Below are 18,819 nucleotides of genomic sequence, written 5' to 3' on the forward strand. Positions count from 1 at the left end.
ACAAACAACCCAATTATAAAATGACTAAAATATGAATAGGCATTTTTCTGAAGAGCAAATACAGATGGCTCAAAAGCACATGAAGAGATGCTCATTTTCATTAGCTAAAAGAGAAATGTAGATCAAGACCACAATGAGATACCACCTCACACCTGTAAGAATGGCTGTTATTAAACAAACAGGAAACTACAAATGTTGGAGAGGCTGTGGAAAAACTGGAACCTTATGCACTGCTGGTAGAATGTAAATGGTACTGTTGCTATGGAAGACAGTTTTGCAGTTCTTTACCAAACTATATACCAAGTTGCCCTATGACCTGAAAATAGTACTACTTGGTATATACACAGAAGAACTGAAATCAGTGACACAAAAAGACATTTGCACACAGATGTTCAAAGCAGCATTATTCATAATCACCAAAAGATGGAATCAATCCAAATGCTCATCAACAGACTAGTGGATTAACAAAATGTGGTATATACATATGATGGAATATTATACAACAGTAAGATGAAATGATGTTCTGAAGCACATGACGAGATGGATGAGCCTTGAGGACATAATGCTGAATGGAACAACCCAGACACAAAACGATATATACTATATGACTTCACTTTTATGACAGTCGCAAAGGTAACATCAGAGGCTTATAATACAGAGTACAGGGGACTCAGAGATACATAGAAGCTTAGATGGGTAAATGGTTAGCCAATGAGGTTGAACTCAAATATAAGGGAATATATAGAAGTGAAGGCAGTTTTCCAGTGTAGAGACTTTTTCAAAATTACTTCCGTATTTTTCCCCATTTTCCTTTCTTGTTTTTTTAACCATAAAATGAAATTACTGAAATGATTATATATAATTAAGTATATCAGATAAACTAATAAGGTAGAAAATGAAAAGGGTAAAGTTTATGTTGAGCAACCTTATTACATCCAAGTTTGAAAATGTAACTTATGTTTCAATCAGATAAAAACATTTTGATCCTGGGAACATCCCAGAAATTTTGCTGTTTGCAAGAACTTCATGGTGTGGGGAAACCAAATGATACTCTCATAATATATGGAAGCAAATTTAAGATGGGGGATGTATCTGGTGCAAGCCAGAGGCTTCCTGGAGTACTGCTAAAAACTGACAATTTGGAGTAAAAACTAGGTGTGACAGTAGGTTTTTTTTTTACTTCTTTATTAGACATGTTGTAAGTTTACAAAGTAATCATGCTTGAAATATGTTGCTTCCTGTTTGAACGGAGCTCGAAGGATATTAAGGAATGATGAGAAAGAAAGAAAGGAAGAAGGAGAGAAAGAAAGACACAGACGGGCTCAGGGGGTCTGAAGCTTGAGTTTACTTCAGACAGACTTCAGACAAGACAACTTTATTCTTAACCAGATCCTGGTTATATACCACAGGATGTCAACAGGCATGCATGCATTTTCTGAGGGAACAAAGTTCTTATCTTTCAGTGTTCTTCCTTCGTACTTAAAATAACCATTTGGGGTAAACAAACATTCTCTTCCTCCTAAACTGTCTTACATAAATCAGATAACACAAAGCAGTTTACTGCCACCACCACCCTAATGCCATCTACTCCCAAGTAGTTCCGCAGGTCTTATGTTAATCCTATCTCCTACAGAAATACAGATTCCCATATACCACCCTATTATTAACACTTTATATTTGTGTGGAACATTTCATGCAATTGATGATAGTACTTTTTATAATTGACTTACTCCATGGTTTGACTTAAACAACAACAACAAAAATAAGTCAAGAACTACAGACATGATAGGTGTGTTCAGATTATTTGTTGAGATGATCCTATTATCCAAGAGATATCATGCTCATGGAATTTCCAAACTTTATGATGACTATACATATATATAAGGTTTATTTATGAACTTCAAGTATATGTGTAATATGTATTCCATAACAATAAATATTTGATAAACAAATGGTTTTTATAGTTTATTATTTTCCTATTGCTGCTGTAACAAAGTACCACAAATGTAGTAGCTTAGCACAATACAATTTTACCTCTTACCATTTGTATATTATAAGTCCAGAATGGTTCCCAATGAATTGAAATAAAGGTATCAGGAAGGCTTCATTCCTTCTGTAGTTCCTAGGAGAGAATTTATTATATGGTCTTTTCCAGTTGCTAAAGGCTCCCTGCACTCCTTGGCTTGTAGCCTTCAAAGTCAACAATAGCTGGTTGAGTATTTTCATGTTGGCAAATCTTTGGTTCTGACAACTTGCCTCTCTTGTCTCCATTAAAAACCATTTTCATTATCAGTTACAACTTGATACTACAGGATAACCTTATTTTAAGTTCAGCTTATTTGCAAACTTAAGCTCTTCTGCAAACTTAATTCCCTATATAATATAATGATGCAGATTCTGGAAAATAAGACAAGGGCATCTTTGAATCACAAGATTCTTGACTGTTCCGTGGCTAACTGAAGGGTTTGGTCTTTTTTGCTCCATTCTTGCAATAAGTTCCATAATATATTTTTAAGACATACCAAATCACTCTTCCTTATAGCAGTAACTGCATATATTAAAAAAGAAGCAGAATCCGCCATAACATCACAAATAGAGATTCTAGGGAAAAAAAAAACTAAACCCATAGCAAACAGATGGAAGGAAATAACAAATATTGGAGCAGAGATTAATAAAATGGATAATTAGAGAAAACAGAAGCAGTGAAAACACAAGTTGGTTCTTTGAAAAGAACTATAAAATATCCCACCTTTAAGTAAACTGAAAAAGAAGTTAGAAGACTTAACTAAAATCAGAAATGAATGCGTGGCATTAATTCCAACCATATAGAAATTTTTACAAGACTATAAGAGGATATTTGAACAAATTGTACACCAACAAATTGGATAACTAAATGGAACAGACAAATTCCTAGAAATGCACAACTTACACTGATTGTAGAAGAAAGAGATCTCAATTAAACTATTACAAATAAAGAAAATGAACCAGTAATCAAAAACTTTCCAAAAAAAGAAAAGGTCAGTGATGGACTTTGCTAAAACATTCCAAGAAGAATTAAAAACAATCCTGCTCAAACTTTTCCAAAAAACTGAAGAGAAGGGAATGCTCCCTGTTCTGGTTTGCTAGCAATACACCAGAAGTGGAATGGCTTTTAAAAAGGGTAATTCAATGAGTTGCTAGTCTACAGTTCTAAGGCCAAGAAAATGCCCCAATCAAAATAAGTCTAGAGAAATGTCCAATCAAAGGCATCCAGGAATAGATACTTTGGTTCAAGAAGGCCAATGAAGTTCAAAGTTTCTCTCCTGGCTGGAAGGGCACATGACAAGCAAGGTGTCATCTGCTAGCTTTTTCTCCTGGACTCCTGTTTCATGAAGCTCCCCAGGAGGCATTTTCCCTCTTGATCTCCAAAAGGTCACTGGCTTGTGGGCTCTCTGATTCTCGTGGCTATGTTGTTGTTCTCTGCTCTCTCTGAATCACTTATTCTCCAAAATGTTTCCTCTTTTATAGGACTTCAGAAACTAATCAAGACACATCCCCCATCCCCCATCCCCCATCCCCCATCCCTCAGGAGTTTGCAGTTTATTGGAGAAGTAAATCAAAGAGAGAAATTAAATGAAAACCAGAGACCAGCTATGGCATGATAGCAATGGTGGAAGTGTTCCAAGGTGAGGATAACTGACAAATGATTGTTTCCTAAATTACTGGAGGTTCAGGTAGGTGGAGGAAGCCTCCCAAATGCTGAGGAAGGTTTCTGACATGGGCCTGCAAGGGCCCGGAAGAGGAGAAAGACTCTGGAAGCAGCAGGATTGGAGGGCAAAAGCAGGTTGCAGCGGCCACCAGGCAAACCTGAGAGTGTGAGAGCCCCATCAGTCATTGCTTGAACTCCAGAGCTGGAGGAGCTTTAGAGCATTTTGTCCAAACCCCTGCTATTACCAGAAGAAGAGAGGTGCTCCAAAGAGGCTAAGCAGCTTGCCCAGGGCCCCACAGCAGGCAGGCCCAGACTTCTGGAGCAGGGAGGCTGTTTGGTGGGCAGGCTGTGCTGGCTGGGTGAACTGAGGAAGTCGGTCACGCTGCTGTGATGCAACTTGCCTCCACCCCCATCCGCCATTCATTATTTCCTTCTGCTGAGAAGTCAGCCCTTTGTGGTGGGGAGGGAAGTGGGTGGGTGAGGCCAGGCCTCTGTAAAGAGCCCTTTGGCCACCCCTGAGGAAGGCAGCGAGGGGCAGCGGTCCCCTGGAGCTCTGTGGGTCCTGATGCGGTATGGCCTCAGTTAGGGTGGGCTGCTTACTGCAGAGGGTCTGGCTGGGGGTTAATGCAGAGCTGTGAAATCTCCCTTTCCTGGCAAGGTGGGGAGCCCTAGACTCATGCTCCCCCTGCTGCGGTGCCTGTGGGAGGGGCTTGGTGTTGCTAAAGTTAGGAGAAATTCAAAGAAGGTCTCCCTTGGCTTCCTGGGAAGGGAGACACTGCAGTGAGGCCAGTGCTGGCGTGTGGAATTCTGTTCGTGACCCCGGTCCCTGCCCTTCCTGGCTGGGGCTGCTGCCCAGAAAGGAAGGAGATAATGCAGGGTTTGGGGAGACCCCCGTTCCCGTGTCTTGGCAGAAGGCAGCGGATGACGTTGGAATATTTGTCGCAACCCCCGGGGAGAGGACTTTGGGGCACTGAGGGGCCTGAGAAATTGCCCATCCCAGCTGGCAGCATAGGGGGCAATGCCAGGGGACATGAAACTGAAATTCCTGGTGTCTGTCTGTCCTTAGGGGTCGCTAGCAGAGGCCTGCACGGGACTCTGGAGAGGCGGACAAGCGGGGCAGATGAGAGGTTACGCGCTTGGGCCTGCAGACCCACGAGGCTTGGGATTCGGTCTCCACAATTTGCTTATGTGACTTGATTTCTGGGCTTTAAGTTTCCTCTTCTGCAATATATGGAGAAAAACTCACAGCCACCTGCAGGCCTCCTTGTGGCGAAGGAGTTGGTGGCGGCAAAGGCCCCCAGACCTGCTGGCTGTTGCTGGTTTCAATATACGAGGAAACTGAATACCAAGAAAATGCAGCTCCTCTGGGCGCCAGGAGACCCTCCCACCGGCCCCTCCCCTCACTGGTGCCTCAGAACATCTGAGGTGTGTGCAGGGAGCCAGCTGGCTTCCTCACCCAGGGCCAGGCCCTAAGCGCGGGTCCCAGGCTGCTGCCTTGTCCTCTCCCTTTTAATCTGACATCTTAGCTTCAGGTCTGAATTAACCACTTTCTTGTGACACTCCTCAGGTGTGTCATTTCCAATGCATCACTCTGATTTTGATAAGGCTATTTCTCCTTCATTTTTACGTTTTGTTCTTCTTGTCCTGAGGAACCTACTCACGTGGGTGAGCCCCACCTGGAAGTTTCTCTGGGGGACCTGGGAGCGAGGGGCCCCCAGTGGCGGCCCTCCCCACACCTGTGTTCTCTCCCGCAGATGTGTACCCCCAGCAACACGCCTGCCACGCCCCCCAACTTCCCCGACGCGCTGGCCATGTTCTCCAAGCTCCGCGCCTCCGAGAGCCTGCAGAGCGGCACCGGCCCCATGCCTGCTATGGCCTGCTCCCCCCCTGCAAACTTCAGCCCCTTCTGGGCCTCGTCCCCCCCCAGCCACCAGGTGGCCTGGATGCCCCCCTCCTCCCCCACGGCCCACAGCTTCCACCACCTGCACTGCCCACAGCCCACGTGGCCCCCCGGAGCCCAGCAGGGGGGCACCCAGCAGAAGGCCATGGCTGCCCTGGACGGTCAGAGATGAGACTGGCTGCCGCCGGCGCGCTGGGCTGGAGCCGGGGAGCCCAGGGTGGCAGGGGCACCAAGGAGGGCGGGCAGCTGGGGAGGGCGGGGGGTTTCCTGAAGATCGCACTGGAAGATTTTATAAAAGAAATTTTTGCGGGGGGCGGGGTGGGGCGGGCAGTAAACTTCCTGAGCCACTTGGGTCCTTCAGGAGTTTCTCTTCAGGCAAGTTTTTTTTCTCTCTTTTTAATATATAACTATAATATATATATATAAATATATAAATATTACTAATGTATGCGAGGGTGGGGCTGGGGTGTCGGTTTGGGGGTGGGGGGACTCGGCCCTTCCTCCGCCCCTGCCCCAGGGAGGCACCTCCAAGCTGGATGAAATGATCTTGCCACTCACGAAGTGTTCGTTAGCAGCCTCCTTGCTAAAGCCGCACCTTCTGGGACTGGGGGACAAGGGGTGCCGCCGCCACCCCTGTTCTGGAGCAGCTAAGGAGAGACGTCTGGTGGCAAGAGGGGCGGGGGGCCCACTGCCATCTCAAGGCCCTCCCCTCCTCCCGGCCTGGGCTCCTCCCCCACTTCCTGTCCCCTCCCCCACCCCACTTGCTGGTGGTGGCCCCTCAGTTGTGCAGCTCTCCCGGGGCCACCTGTCTCCTGCAGGGTATGGGGGCCTGTGTGGGACCGAAGAACTGACTTGGGACAAAGCCCAGGCTCTGCCTCGCCGGGACTTGGCTGTCCTGCCCTTCAGTTGTCCCCTGCGCACCTTGCTGCCGCCACCACAAGCAAGAGATGGATGCAGCCGAGAGTCTGCTTTTGAGTTCAGTCCCCAAACCAGAATCTCACCAGGGGGGAGTTTTAATTTAAAAACTTAAAAAGAGACTTTTCTAACTTCCCTGGTTTGCAGTGCTTTTATTTGCTTTCTGGGTGGCAGGAAGAGTGGGGAAGGCCCTGGGCTGGGCAGCGGGGTGGAGGGAAGGGGTGCTCGCCGCCACAGTTTGGCTGGTCTGGGGGTTTTCTCCTTCGTTGACGTGCAGCCTGGGGGCACTGAGGGTATGGCACCTCTGGCCGCGTGGGGGAAGGGCAAGAAGCATTTAGGAGTCCTAACTCAGGGACCTCGTTGTCCTTGGGCCATCTGTCTGAACCTGGCAGAGCTGCCCTTCCCTCCCGCAGCTCCACCTTTCCTGCCTTCAGCCTCCTTTGGGGTGCTGTGTCCCTGGGTGCACCTTGTGTGGCCTCGACCCAAGGGGAGCCAGAGCTAGCACGGAGCCTCCGAGAGGGGGCAGTGTGCACAGCCGCTGTCACAGCATGGCTTTCTGCTTCTTTCCCGGGGCAGGTGGTTGGGTCGGGGTGGGGGATGATGCCTTGAGCCCCCACCCCTCCCCAACGCCCCCGGAGCGTGCACACCCCTTCGGGTGGCCCAGGCCGGGTGGGTAAAGGGCCTGCCCCATTGGGCAGGCTGCGGAGTTGGGGGCGGGAGGCCCGGCCCTGAATGACATGAAACCTGAGAAGGGTCCAGCCATTGCCCCCCCCCCCCCCCCCCCCCCGCTGCGGACCTTCTCGAGTCTCCTTGGCTCGCGTGGGGTGGGCCCAACCTCGTGGGGCCGTTGCACCGCGCTGCCCTCGGCAGGTGTGCGGGCTTCACCCTTTCAGTTTTGTTTCTGCCCTAGGCCTGGTGGGAGCCTAGCACCCTCACCCCCTCCCCTGCCCGCCTGTGCTTTCCCACACCGGAGGGGAAGCACCTCGCGAGCCCCGGGCTGGGGGTGGGTGCACGTGGCAAGGGGCGGGGGGGGGGGGCGGCGGGGCTGCTCGGGGACGTCGTCCAGGCCCCTCTGGGCGCCGGCAGGGTGAGAGGGCCTGCCCTGCTCCTCCCCGCCAAGCTGCTGAGTTTGGATTCTAGAGAGCAGGTAAACCGAGCCGCCGACCTGACATTTCCCGGGCAGGGGTCAGGCCGGGGTGAGAGAAACAGGAGCCCAGGCCGGGGTGGGGGGTGGGGGGTGCCAGGCGTGGGGTTCCGCCAGGACTCCAGCCTTCAGGCTCCTCTCTTCCACCCCAGTCAACAGCCTTTCACACCGATGAGGGGCCTCTGCAGATAGGGGAGAGCCCCCTTCCACGGGCAATGCCCACCTCAGCCCCTGTCGAGCACCCAGTCCACCCCCACGGGGACAGAAAGGAGAAACCTCTTCCTGGGCTGTTTCCTGCCACTTTCTTTCCCTTCCTGTGTGACTGTGCCGCCCCCTCTCACACCCAGAGCTGGCCTCTTGCCCCAGGCATTGCTTTCCCATGGCAGGGGTGGAGATGGGAACTGGGGGTGGGGGGAGTCCCAGCTTTGAGTCTCACTGCTCATTTCCCTCTGAGGAGGGAGCCCTTGAGAATAGACTTGAAAGGGAGAAAACTGTCTCGATGATTTAGGGTTCTTACAGGCCACGGGGTGATGGCACAGCTTATACTTCTTGGGGGGTGAGGAGGCATCCCGTGGAATCTCCCAAGCCCAGGAGAATCCTCCGAACCTGGGGTGCTTCTCTTAGAGTTGTCCTGAGTGAGGGCTTGCGCCCTGCAGTGGCTGTGCCTGCCTGACCATTGGCCCTCTGTACCCTGTCCTACCTGCACAAAGGACATGGGGACAGCGAGGAGTCCTCATGCTTGCACGTTTGGGGGAGCTGGTTCAGAGCCTGGGGGTTAAGCAGCTGAGCCGGAGGATGAGGGCTGGGCTGCAAGGGCCTCTCAGGCCAGCACCAGGCCAGTCATGCTCCCAACCCCCCTTCTGCCCTGACTTCTTTGCAGAGTGGAGTGGGGCGGGGAAACGAGGCAATAGGTGCGGCAGCGCCTGGGTCTGGGCCCCTTCTGCCAGGGCCACGTGAGAGATGAGCATGGCCTTTGGGCCCCAGCTGTCTCTGGAACTGCTGCTGGAGGGTCAGCGGCAGAGAACGGCAAACAGAAACCTTCTCAGGTGGCTTCTGGCTTCTGGCTGGTGGCACTGCTCCCATGGGGCGCAGAGCCAGGAGCTGGGAACTGCTCTGAGCCAGCAGTGGGCGGCAGCCACCCCACCTTCGCTTCAAGGTTCAGCCCGCGCCCAAGCACCCCAGCGTGCCACCGGCCTTTAGGCAAGCGACGGTGGCAGCTCCCTGGGGCTGGTTGCGATCAGGAGTGAGCTGATGGGCGTATGCCAACCAGTCCCCAGAGCCAGGCTGGGACCCTGGGTCCTGCTATGCTGCCCTCCTGCCCTGGGGACAGGACTTGCCCCTGGTAAGGCCCAGCACCCCGGGGCCATGACTCAAATCCTCGGGCTATAAACCAGATCCTCCACTGCAGAGAAGGTCTGCCAACTGGGCTGGGACCGAGAAGTCTCACCCACCCGAGCTTCTTCCAAAACATTTATTTTATAGCTCTGCTCAGTGGGCAGTGTTGGACCGGGGACCCCGGGTGGGATCCTCGAGCCCTTCCCTGGGAGGCACGTCCAGATGCATGTTCAGTGCCGGAGGGTTGCGTGCAGGCAGGGTTGTCATCTCCGTGGGGCTGGGTGGGTGGGCCACATTTGGCTGGGAGAGGAGGACCTCAGAAGAGACAGGTCTGTCCTTATGTTGTCTTAAAGAAGCTACAAGGCAAGGTGGGCTGAGGCTGTTCGTCCTCCCTCCCCACCCCACTTGCCCAAAGAAAGCCCAGGGACGCTGGCGGCAGCCAGGCTGGACAGCGGGTGGCCCCAGGGCTGCGCTGCACGAAGCAAGCCCCCATACAGGCTTCTGGGAAAACAGGGTCTTTATGAATTAAAAAAATAAAATAAACAAATAAGCTCTCCTTCAGGGGCAGCAGTCTGCCCTTGGGTGATGTTTCCTCCATCAACACAGGGACATTCCCAGATAAGGCACAGGAAATTTTTCTAGTAACGTTCTAACAGTAATAGTGGTGTCTGCCCCACAGACCCCACAGGCCAAGGTGTTCGGGAACAAGGAGTTTTCTCCCTTTCCCTCCCAGCCCCTTTCTCTCTCCAGGAAATTAAAGGGAAACACCAGCCTTCACTGGGTGGGAAAAGGGTGCATGGCAGCCGGGTGGGGCATGGGGCAGGGCTGAGGCTGCCCGCAAGGGTGCTCCATCCAGAGGGAAGCTACCTGGGTTGTTGCCAGCCAACAGCTGAGCGCTTTGAGGCCGCGACAGCAGCTGGTGGTTGTCACTGAGGGACTGCTGCCGGTGCCCATGGGGCCGGGACTGCTTGGCCTTGTGCTTTGCAAGCCCTGGGGCTAATGGGGGACAGCAGGACGGGAGGGTCAGCGCTGCCATGCACTGGTGACGGCTCTGCGGGGACCCAGGGGTGGGGGCGAGGGCTGCACCCACAGCCAGCTTCGGCTGGGTCCCTTCTTGGCCTGAACTTGTGGACATGCCCTTTGTAGGAACTTCATTCATTCACTTGGCTGTCTGCCCCCCCACTCCCTCCAGGACTCTTTGGGGAGCCCCATACACCAGGAAGCACATTAATTGCTGCAATACAGGTGGGATGTGAGAGGTGGCATGCCGGGGGTGCTGAGGAGAGGGCATTTTGCTGGGTCTGAAGAAGGGGTAGGGCAGGCTGTGGGCATGCTGTGACAAGGCCGAGCAGGACAGCACGAAGGCCACAAGGAAAGCGGGGTCCGCGGTGTCCTGCCTGGCTGGACACCACTGGCCTCCACCTGCAAGCACTCACCTGGTGGCTTTGGGAGACCTGGACATTCGGAGCCAGAACCCAGGTTCCGTGGCCCAAAGAGGGGCCTGGCCCACCAGCAGTGGACAGTCCCTGTAGCACTTGAGAAGGGGCCCAAGGGGACACTCACTGTCTTTGCACACGATACCCGGCAGCCTTGTATCCATCCGTCCCTTGTAAATATGTCCATCCAGGCCCAAGATATCCACCTCGTCATGCTGCGGAGACCCACAAACCTCTGTTCCCACGGGAGCACCCGGGGTTCCCCGGGGCCTGCCTCCATGTGGGCGGGGCTCCCAAAACCCCCCAGGCAGCTGAAGGGGGGAGGCCGTGCCCTGGGTACAGGTGGCCCAGATGGCCTCCTCCCAAGGAAGAAGAGTCTAGGGAACTGCCTCAAGGCGGGGGGCGGGGGGGGCGGGCGGGAGAGGAGACTGCTGGTGGGTTTTCTGAGGCTTGAGACTCTCGGGGGTCCCACCAGGCCCTCAACTCTGCCCCCTGGGCGGCCCCAGGCCCCACCTTCATGGCAGCCTGGGTCTCCTCAGCGGGGAGCAGGCCGGGAGACAGGTGCTGTAGGCGGTTGCGGCGGTAGGGGTAGGTGAGCGTGTGGCTGCCCCCGCAGCGCCTCGGCACCGACGAGTAGCTGTAGTCGGCCATGTCTGTCATCCTGTGACCAAGTCAGCCCAGGAGTCACAGAAGCGGCCACCAGGCGGGGGCCAGAGCCAGGGTCCGGGGCACATCTGGGGTGGGGGCCGCGAGGAGAGTGGGCAGCCGGTCCCAGGGCCTCCAGGAGCCGGGCAGGGGCAGGTGGGCCACAGGTGGGCAGGTGGGCGAGCAGAGCAGCCTCAGCGCCAGGCCTTCCTGCAGACCACGCCTTCCTGCAGACCACACACACTCATGCACACACACACACATTCCTACACACTCATGCCCTTGCACACATGCGCACACACATAGCCTTGTACACATACACAAGCACATGCACTTACACATTCACACGTACACACATTCACATGTTTACACACATACACATACACTTAAACAGGCTCACTCACATTTACACACGTTCACACATACACATACTCATACACATACATTCACACACACACGCTCACACATGTACACTTATGCACATACATACACATACACATTTGTACACACATACACTATATGCTTTTATACATACGTACACACACATTCACACACACTTATACACATTTGTACATACACATCTAAATACATACACACTTATCACACATACATTCATGCACACACACTTGCATATACACACATACATTCATGCACACTTGCCATCCTACAACTTCCTTCCCTTATCCTAGGTGGTAGGGCGTAACCTGGGTTACGCATGCTCCCACATGCACAAACACACTCATACACTCCCTTCCCGCTTCTTGGGGTTTTCCCCAGCAGTGGGGTGAGGCATTCAGGTGGCCACGTGTGGGCGGAAGCCAAGCCCATCACCCAGGGCTCTGCCCACGGGGTTCCCTGGCCCATGGGGGTCCCTGGCTCACGGGGGTCTCTGCCCACGGGGGTCCCTGGCCCTCACACAAATATGCACACCTGTCCTGGCCTCCTACCGTCGGTAGCAAGGGGGGCCGAGGCACTGGGCCTGCAGCAGCTCGTGGATCATCTGGCTGCTGGCCTTGACGGAGCCCCCGAAGTGGATCTGCACCTTCTCGATGGCTGTCAGCATCTTGGAGTGCGCGCTGCGCAGGCGCCCCACGCTCCGCTCCATCTGGGACAGGTCACCCCGGGGCAAGGGGCCGCCCAGCTTCAGGCTGCAGGCGGGTGAGCCAGGGGGCCTGTGCGGTCAGGCGGGCGGGGCGTGGGCCCACCCGAGCCCACTCACATCCTTCCCCAGACCCCAGCCAGGGCTGCGCGCTGAGTGGGCCAAGCCCACGCCCTGGGGAGCTGGAGCCCTCCGAGGGCTGAGCCAGGCCGGCTGGGGAAGGTTTCCTTTGGGGAAATGTGCAGATGAGCCAGAGGGAGAAACGCTGCCCTGGCTAGAGCGGGGGCTGGAGGAGCTAGGAGTCACCCACTCACCTCTGCCCCAACTGGCCGCCACCCAAGGCCCATGACTGGAACCCCCCAGGCTCCAAAATGCAGGTCCCCCTTACTGCTGAATCCCATCTTCCAGAGGGGGGGCAGCAGGTAGTGGTGCAGGGCCCGAGAGAGGCCCCTCCCCAACTGCCCATGGCCCTCCAGGCGATGCCGGGCCCCTTCCCTCCTTTCTCCAAGGCCGGGCTTGCTGCTGAGATGGCTGGAGGGCCAGGGGTGAGGAGGTAAAGGGGCAGCCTGTTCCCTGGGCCCTGTCTCATCAAAACTCCCAAAAGGCACCAAAGAGGAAGGTTATGCCTCAGTCGCCCCCCCTCCCTCTTGACACCCAAGCCCTGGGCAGAGCCGGGAGTTAGTTCAGAAATGGGAACAGCGGTCGCCCACCCGCTGTGAGGATGAGAGAGGCCTCGGCACTGCTCCTGGGGCCGCCTGCCCTCACTGTTTCCAGCCCTCAGGGTCGTCTCTGCCCCCCAGGGCCCTGCCCGGGCCGCCGCGGCCTCGTACTTGCGGCTCTGCTGCCGGACCTGCTCCAGTTCAAAGACGGTGTAGGGCCGGGTGGAGCGGTGCCCAGGCAGGCAGGGGCCGACAGGCATCGCTGGGATGACTCTGGGCAAAACGAGGGAAGGGGTGGGTGAGCACCCAAACCCACCACCCACTCCCCACCGGCCACCTGCCTAAAGACCCAGTTGTGCAGGGCAGAGAGGAGGGCAGCAGACCAGGGCAGGTGGGAATGGACCATAAGAGCAAAGAGAAGGCGAGGGAAAGAGATGGAGGCACGGAGGGTCAGGGGAGATACAGCCCTGCTGTACTCCCTCCCCCCGCAGCCACCAGCTGGGACCCCACGAATGCACAAGCCGCCAGGGGGAGGTGGGGCCACGCACTGTCCTGTCAATGGTGTCTCCAAGGGGCGGTCACAGGAGAGGCAGTGGAAATGCGCCAAGAGCTGCCTGTTGGGGGGACGCATACAGAGCGTGAGTGCCCTCCGAGGACGGTCCGGAAGCCCAGCGCACCCATGGGTGGTGGGCTACAGTCCAGAGGCAGGCACAGGCCTGGGTCCCCCAGAACCCACTGGAAACCACCGGTTTCTCCACCTGCCTGCCACCAGCACCCATCCCAGGTGTCCTGTCTACCCGCCCCCCGTGTCCTAACCCAGAGCTGCCAGGGCTCCCAATGGCTCCCGGGGGTTCCAGGTGCAGGCCTCAGGCGCCCTCTGGTGGCCAAGACGGACGGCCCTGGACACGCCTGCCAAGGCCAGGCCCCCCAGGGGCCAGTTGAGCTCCTGGGACTGTGCACACCCTCCCTGTCCCGAAGGCGCGCGCCAGCCTCCCCCTCGGTCTTCCGGGCTCACCGGCGCATGGCAGCTGCCTCGTCCGCCTGGTAGAGGGGTGAGCGCTCTTTGAGCTGCTGTCTCAGCGACTTCCACCGATCCTCCAGCAGCTGCTTCACGGGCTCCAGCTCCAGGCGGTCCAGCTGCAGCAGCAGGTGAGCACTAAGGAGGCGGGGGCGGGGGTGGGGCAGGGAATTCGGCCCCAAAGAGGGGGGCGCTGTCCCGGTCCAGGAGCAGGAAGACGGCAATGGAGAGCGCCCCCTGCCCCGCGGCCCAGCCTCGCGCTGGCCCCCACCTTGCTGTCCATCGCTGCCAGGAGCTTGTCCAGCATCGTCTGCCAGTCCTGCTCCCTCCCGCTCATCCTGGCCACCAGCTCCCGCATCATGTGGTTCAGCTGCTCCGTGGTGGCGTCGAACTGGACTCGGCTCACCTTGGCCGCCAGGGCGCTCTTGTCGGCTTTCTGCCCCGAGAGGGAGGAGGCGCCAGCGTGGGGGCCGAGCCTTGGAGGGCCCATTCTCTGGCCGCTGAGCGGGTTTCCTAGAGCCCGTGTTCTGCCCGCCCCCCTGGCCCTGGTCCTACCACGTCAATCTCAGTCTCCAGGTGCTCCCTGTTGGCTTTCTCCCTCTCAAGCTTCTCTAGACCTTGGTACAACACCTGGGTGGCCGGGGCAGCAGGGGATAAGGAACGGAGGGGTGGGGGCGAGAGGGGGGCGGGGCTGGCCCTCCCCCCGCCAGGCGCCCGGCCGGGCCCTCACGTCGATGTCCCTCTGCTTCTGCCGGTGGTCCGCTATGAGGCCGCTGGTGGTGACGGCGAGCCTCTCACAGTCGCCCTGCACCTGCAGGATGGCGCTCTGCACGCGGCCCAGCAGCTCCTCGTCCTGCGGCAGGCAGAGGGGCCCAGGAAGCTGTTGGAGGCTGCTGGGCCGCCCCCTTCCGCGTAACCCCCAGTGGTGCCACTGCCCCCTGAAAATGGGCCCTTAAACCATCCCGGCAGGTATGTTGACTTCAGAGCCCACCTGGTTTTCGTGTTACCTCCACTACTGACAGTGGGGAAAGTCCCGCTGCCCTTGCCGTGTCCACCCCAGTGGGGCACTATCGCCAGCCCCCGTGCCCTCAGATCGGCCTCAAGGGACCCTGCCTGGCAATGGGGTGGGGGTGGGGGAGAGGGTGTTGCTGGCTCAGCTCTGTTTCCATGCCTCCCGGTCTCCCAGCTCCTGAGCAGTGGGATACCAGGAGTGGTCCCTGAGAGCTGGACTGCGGGATATATAGTCTCCCCGCCATGTCGCCTGGGCCAAATCTGTGTTCCTGAGTCCCAAGAGGCTGGTCTCAGGGTCTGTGGCCCTCCCACCTGCACCGGCCCCCTGACTCTCCTGGGCCTGACATTTGGAAGGAAGTCAGGAAGGGTTTGGGGAGAGGGGGAGGGTGGGCACTGCCTCCACTACTCCAGGGTCCCAGTGGCACTCGGACAGCACTGCCCAGCCTCGGCCTGTGCTGCCCTGCCCCACGGAGCCAGCACTTTCCCCGTGGTCCCCTGTCCCCAAACCTAGCTCAACTGCTGCCCTTGCTGGGATTCTCTGCAACGGCCAGGGGCTTCTGGGGCCCTTGCCAAAGGGCTCCAACGAGGACAATGGCCCTCGGGACCAGACTTGCCCACCCCTGGGGCGCTCTACCAGCTGCTTCCTCCATGGGCCTGCAGGGCCGCAGAAGGCTCGGAGAGACTCACCTGGCTCTGCAGCTTGGCTTTCTTGGAGGGCCGGGAGGCGGCCAGGTTGTTGACCATGTCCTGGAGCTGCTCATAGCGCTGCACCAGTGTGCTGACCTGGTGGCTCAGGTCCAGGCTGCAGGCTGGGCAGGTGGCCTCGGGGTCGATCTGGCCAGGCCTCAGGGTTGGGTGGGTCTTGGAGGGGGGCATGCTCAGTGTCAGCAGCGTGGACGATGAGGCCAGCATGCTCTCGATAATCGTCCTGAGCTTGTCCAGCTGGGTGCAGGAGAGAAGCCGGGTGCAGGGAGGTGAGAAGTCCCGCCCCTGCCATCCGGCTCCGGGGTGGGGGTGGGAGCTACGCCTCTCCCCCACCCGGGACTGTGATCTGGGCAGCTGCTGCCTCGCTGAGGGTGACCCACAGCAGGTGCTCAGTGACCGTCAAAATTAGAGTGAGCAGAGTCCCTGGGAGTGTGGCCTGCATTCTGAACAGAGCCCTTGCAGGAGGGAGGGCTCCGGACCTTTCTCCAGGCGGCCCATGGTCCGGGGCGAGAACCTCATTATTCTCGGATTCAGTCTTTGCACATCCGCCCACTCACCGAATGCACCTCCCAAATCGACCTTGCAGGGCTTCTGCGGCCATTCGCAGACCCGTGCAATGGCGAAAAATGAGCCACGCACGTCCCCCTGCTGAGGCCGAATAAGGCGACGCTTTACCTTTTTGCTTCCGCTCTCGTTCTGTAAACACGTGTCTTTTTTGTGGTATATTTAGTGCCGTGGTTTTTGCATTTTTGTGCCTGTTGTAGGGGGGTTCGCTATTTTAAATGGCCCTCAATCACAGAGTTGAGGTGCTGCACGAAGGCTGTGCCTTTTGGGAAAAAGCTGTGTTATGTCAGCTCCACCCCGGTGGGAACCACAGCACCACTGGCTGGGAGCGCAATGTCACAATACTAAGGAAGGTGTCTTTGAACAGAAGCGCACATCAAATGAAGCTATGTATTGATCGGTTGGCAATGACGTTGTGCCCACAGGCTCACGGGAACCTGACCCTGTGTTTGCCCTGGGAACAGTGGTCGCCAGTTCACTGCGAATGGAACATTACTGCTGCGAGCAGTGACAGGTGGCTTTATCTCCTTTAGCTAAACCCTAGAGCGGTGATGTTTCTTCAGTCAGTCCATAAACCCTTGGAGCACCTGAGAACACAAAATAGTGCTCCAGGCCCTGGGATGTGAAGAGGGGCAAGAGGGCCCTCATGAGTGCTCTGTCCATGGCTAGTGTGTAAAAAACTAACAATAAAGAAGTGTGGTCCATGCTGGTACTACTGCAGCACTCTTCCAGGGCCCCTGGCATGGCCCTGCTGCCCAATTCTGTGTCCTATGGTCCCAGTGTGTCAACACAAATGATTGACCCCCCTGTGGAGAACTGGGTCAAGGAGAACCAACCCTGAAACTGGCCAAAGACTCATGAGTCGTTGCCTGTCTCGAAAAGAAGGGCTGGGGGTGCCCGGGTGGTTCAGTGGAAGAATGTTCGCCTTGCGTGAGGAAGACCCGGGTTCGATTCCTGGACCATGCACTTTAAAAAAAAAGAGGGGCTGGGCCAACCCACACCCTTCTCTCTTGGATGGAAGAGGAACCTGAAGCTGGGCATGGGAAATGAAGTAAAAAAGGCATAACCAGGGCTGGGACCACCATTTTGTACCATGTGTAAGAGATAAGAAAGTTGATTGAGCACAGGCTGGAAGAGGGATGTGAGTGGAGACATTGATGGAGGTGGGTAACGATAGGAACACAGAAGCAGAGAAACACACAAAAACAGACACAGACAGACAGACAGACAGATAGTTCAGCGCCAGAGCTGCCTCCCAGAGCCTGGAAGTTCAGCTTTTCGCAACTCCCTATACATGTCTATACTCAATGCATCTCCCTGTTTTCTGAGCTCATCGAGGCCTCGTTGCTTGCAGGCAGAGGACCCTATTGTGAGGCCAGCACGTGGAGGGCCCCAGGACACAGAGGAATAGATGAACTCTCTCTAGAAGCGAGAAAAAGTCTTCCCAGAAAAATGTCTTGAAGACAGCATAGTGGCTGTCTGGGTAAATAAGGGATGGAAGAAAATTCCAGGGAGCAGGAATGTGTTCCGAGAAAGGTAGGAAGCCAACGCGGTCGTATGAAAGACAGTACCTAGAAACATGTTCAAAATTATTAGCTACCAAGGAAAAGCAAATCAAAACCACCAGAATGGTTAGAATAAAAAAGATGGACAAGAACGAGTGCTGGCTAGGAGGCAGAGAAGTTGGACCCCTCTGGCATCGCTGTGGAGACCAGTCTGACAGTTCCTCAAATTGTTACACAGGTATCACATGACCCAACAATTCCACTCCTCAGTATATACCCCCCAAAGAACTGCAGACATAGGTCCACATGAGAACGTGTACACACCTCGCTCTCTCTAGGTCTAACTCTGCAAACAAATTTACTCCCCACAACGTGGAACATGACTCCCAGGGATGAGCCTGGCCCTGGCATCGTGGGATTGACAACGCCTTCCTTACCAAAAGGGGGAAAAGAAATGTAACAAACTAAGGTGTCAGTGGCTGAGAGATTTCAAATAGAGTCCAGAGGCTATTCTGAAGGTTACTCCTATACAAGCTTCAGCTAGATATTGCAAATTGCCACAGGAGGCCAAACCCCAATCAACAGTATTCCTGAAAACCCTGAAGAATACCTTGGGCTCTGTTTGAGACACTAAAAGTTTCACTCACTAAGTTTATTTTTTAGAAACTTAAAGTCTCCAGACTGTTTCTATGCCAGATAAGCCCTGAAACCCAGAGGCACCAACCAACCTTTCCAAGAGCATCAACCAGCTGCATCCCCCTACCCCATGATGATGGTACTCCTTTTCAACATGAAGAAGTTAGAATGGTCACGGCCCAAATATTTCTGAAAATTGGGAGAAGGATCAAATGAGAGGGAGAAGAAATAACAGAGAAGCTAGGAATTAACAAATGATTGTGACTACTGAATCATTATATTGATATTTCTTTTTAGTTTCTAGTGTATTGGAACAGCTAGAAGCTGAAATTATGGAATTGTAACCCATACCATACTTTGAAATTTGCTCTATAACTACTTGTTAAACTGCACTTTGATATTTATCACTTCTCTACATATATGTTATATTTCACAGTAAAAAATATTTAAGGCGGCCTTGGTGGCTCAGTGGCAGAGTTCTCACCTGCCATGCCGGAGATCCGGGTTCGATTCCCAGAGCCTACCCATGCAAAAAAAAAAAAAAAAGGTAAAAAAAAAA

General features: G+C 55.0%; 1 protein-coding gene and 1 long non-coding RNA gene across 4 annotated transcripts in view; one reads left to right on the forward strand and one right to left on the reverse strand.

Moving 5' to 3' along the window:
• Positions 1-4,188: 4,188 nt before the first annotated feature.
• LOC143685832 (uncharacterized) lies at positions 4,189-6,638 on the forward strand. Its single transcript, XR_013176765.1, has 2 exons — positions 4,189-4,258; positions 4,755-6,638. It is a non-coding gene; the product is annotated as an uncharacterized LOC143685832 (long non-coding RNA).
• Positions 6,639-7,572: 934 nt separating this feature from the next.
• QRICH2 (glutamine rich 2) overlaps positions 7,573-18,819 on the reverse strand; it is a 30,434-nt gene continuing 19,187 nt past the window's right edge. The window contains exons 9-20 of one of the 3 annotated variants that reach the window (XM_077163915.1): positions 15,538-15,792; positions 14,570-14,692; positions 14,395-14,469; positions 14,111-14,275; positions 13,837-13,958; positions 13,370-13,435; positions 12,993-13,094; positions 12,011-12,211; positions 10,932-11,079; positions 10,546-10,633; positions 9,850-9,978; positions 7,573-9,338 (exon numbers count right to left, since the gene is read on the reverse strand). In XM_077163915.1, coding sequence (XP_077020030.1) covers positions 9,136-9,338; positions 9,850-9,978; positions 10,546-10,633; positions 10,932-11,079; positions 12,011-12,211; positions 12,993-13,094; positions 13,370-13,435; positions 13,837-13,958; positions 14,111-14,275; positions 14,395-14,469; positions 14,570-14,692; positions 15,538-15,792 — 1,677 coding nt within the window. In that variant the 3' untranslated portion in view covers positions 7,573-9,135. Of the gene's footprint in view, positions 9,339-9,849; positions 9,979-10,545; positions 10,634-10,931; positions 11,080-12,010; positions 12,212-12,992; positions 13,436-13,836; positions 13,978-14,110; positions 14,276-14,394; positions 14,470-14,569; positions 14,693-15,537; positions 15,793-18,819 lie in introns of those variants that run through there. The other 2 variants (XM_077163914.1, XM_077163913.1) reach the window with 2 other exon arrangements.

This window comes from Tamandua tetradactyla, chromosome 6 (genome assembly GCF_023851605.1).
Source record: "Tamandua tetradactyla isolate mTamTet1 chromosome 6, mTamTet1.pri, whole genome shotgun sequence".
NCBI lineage: Eukaryota > Metazoa > Chordata > Mammalia > Pilosa > Myrmecophagidae > Tamandua > Tamandua tetradactyla.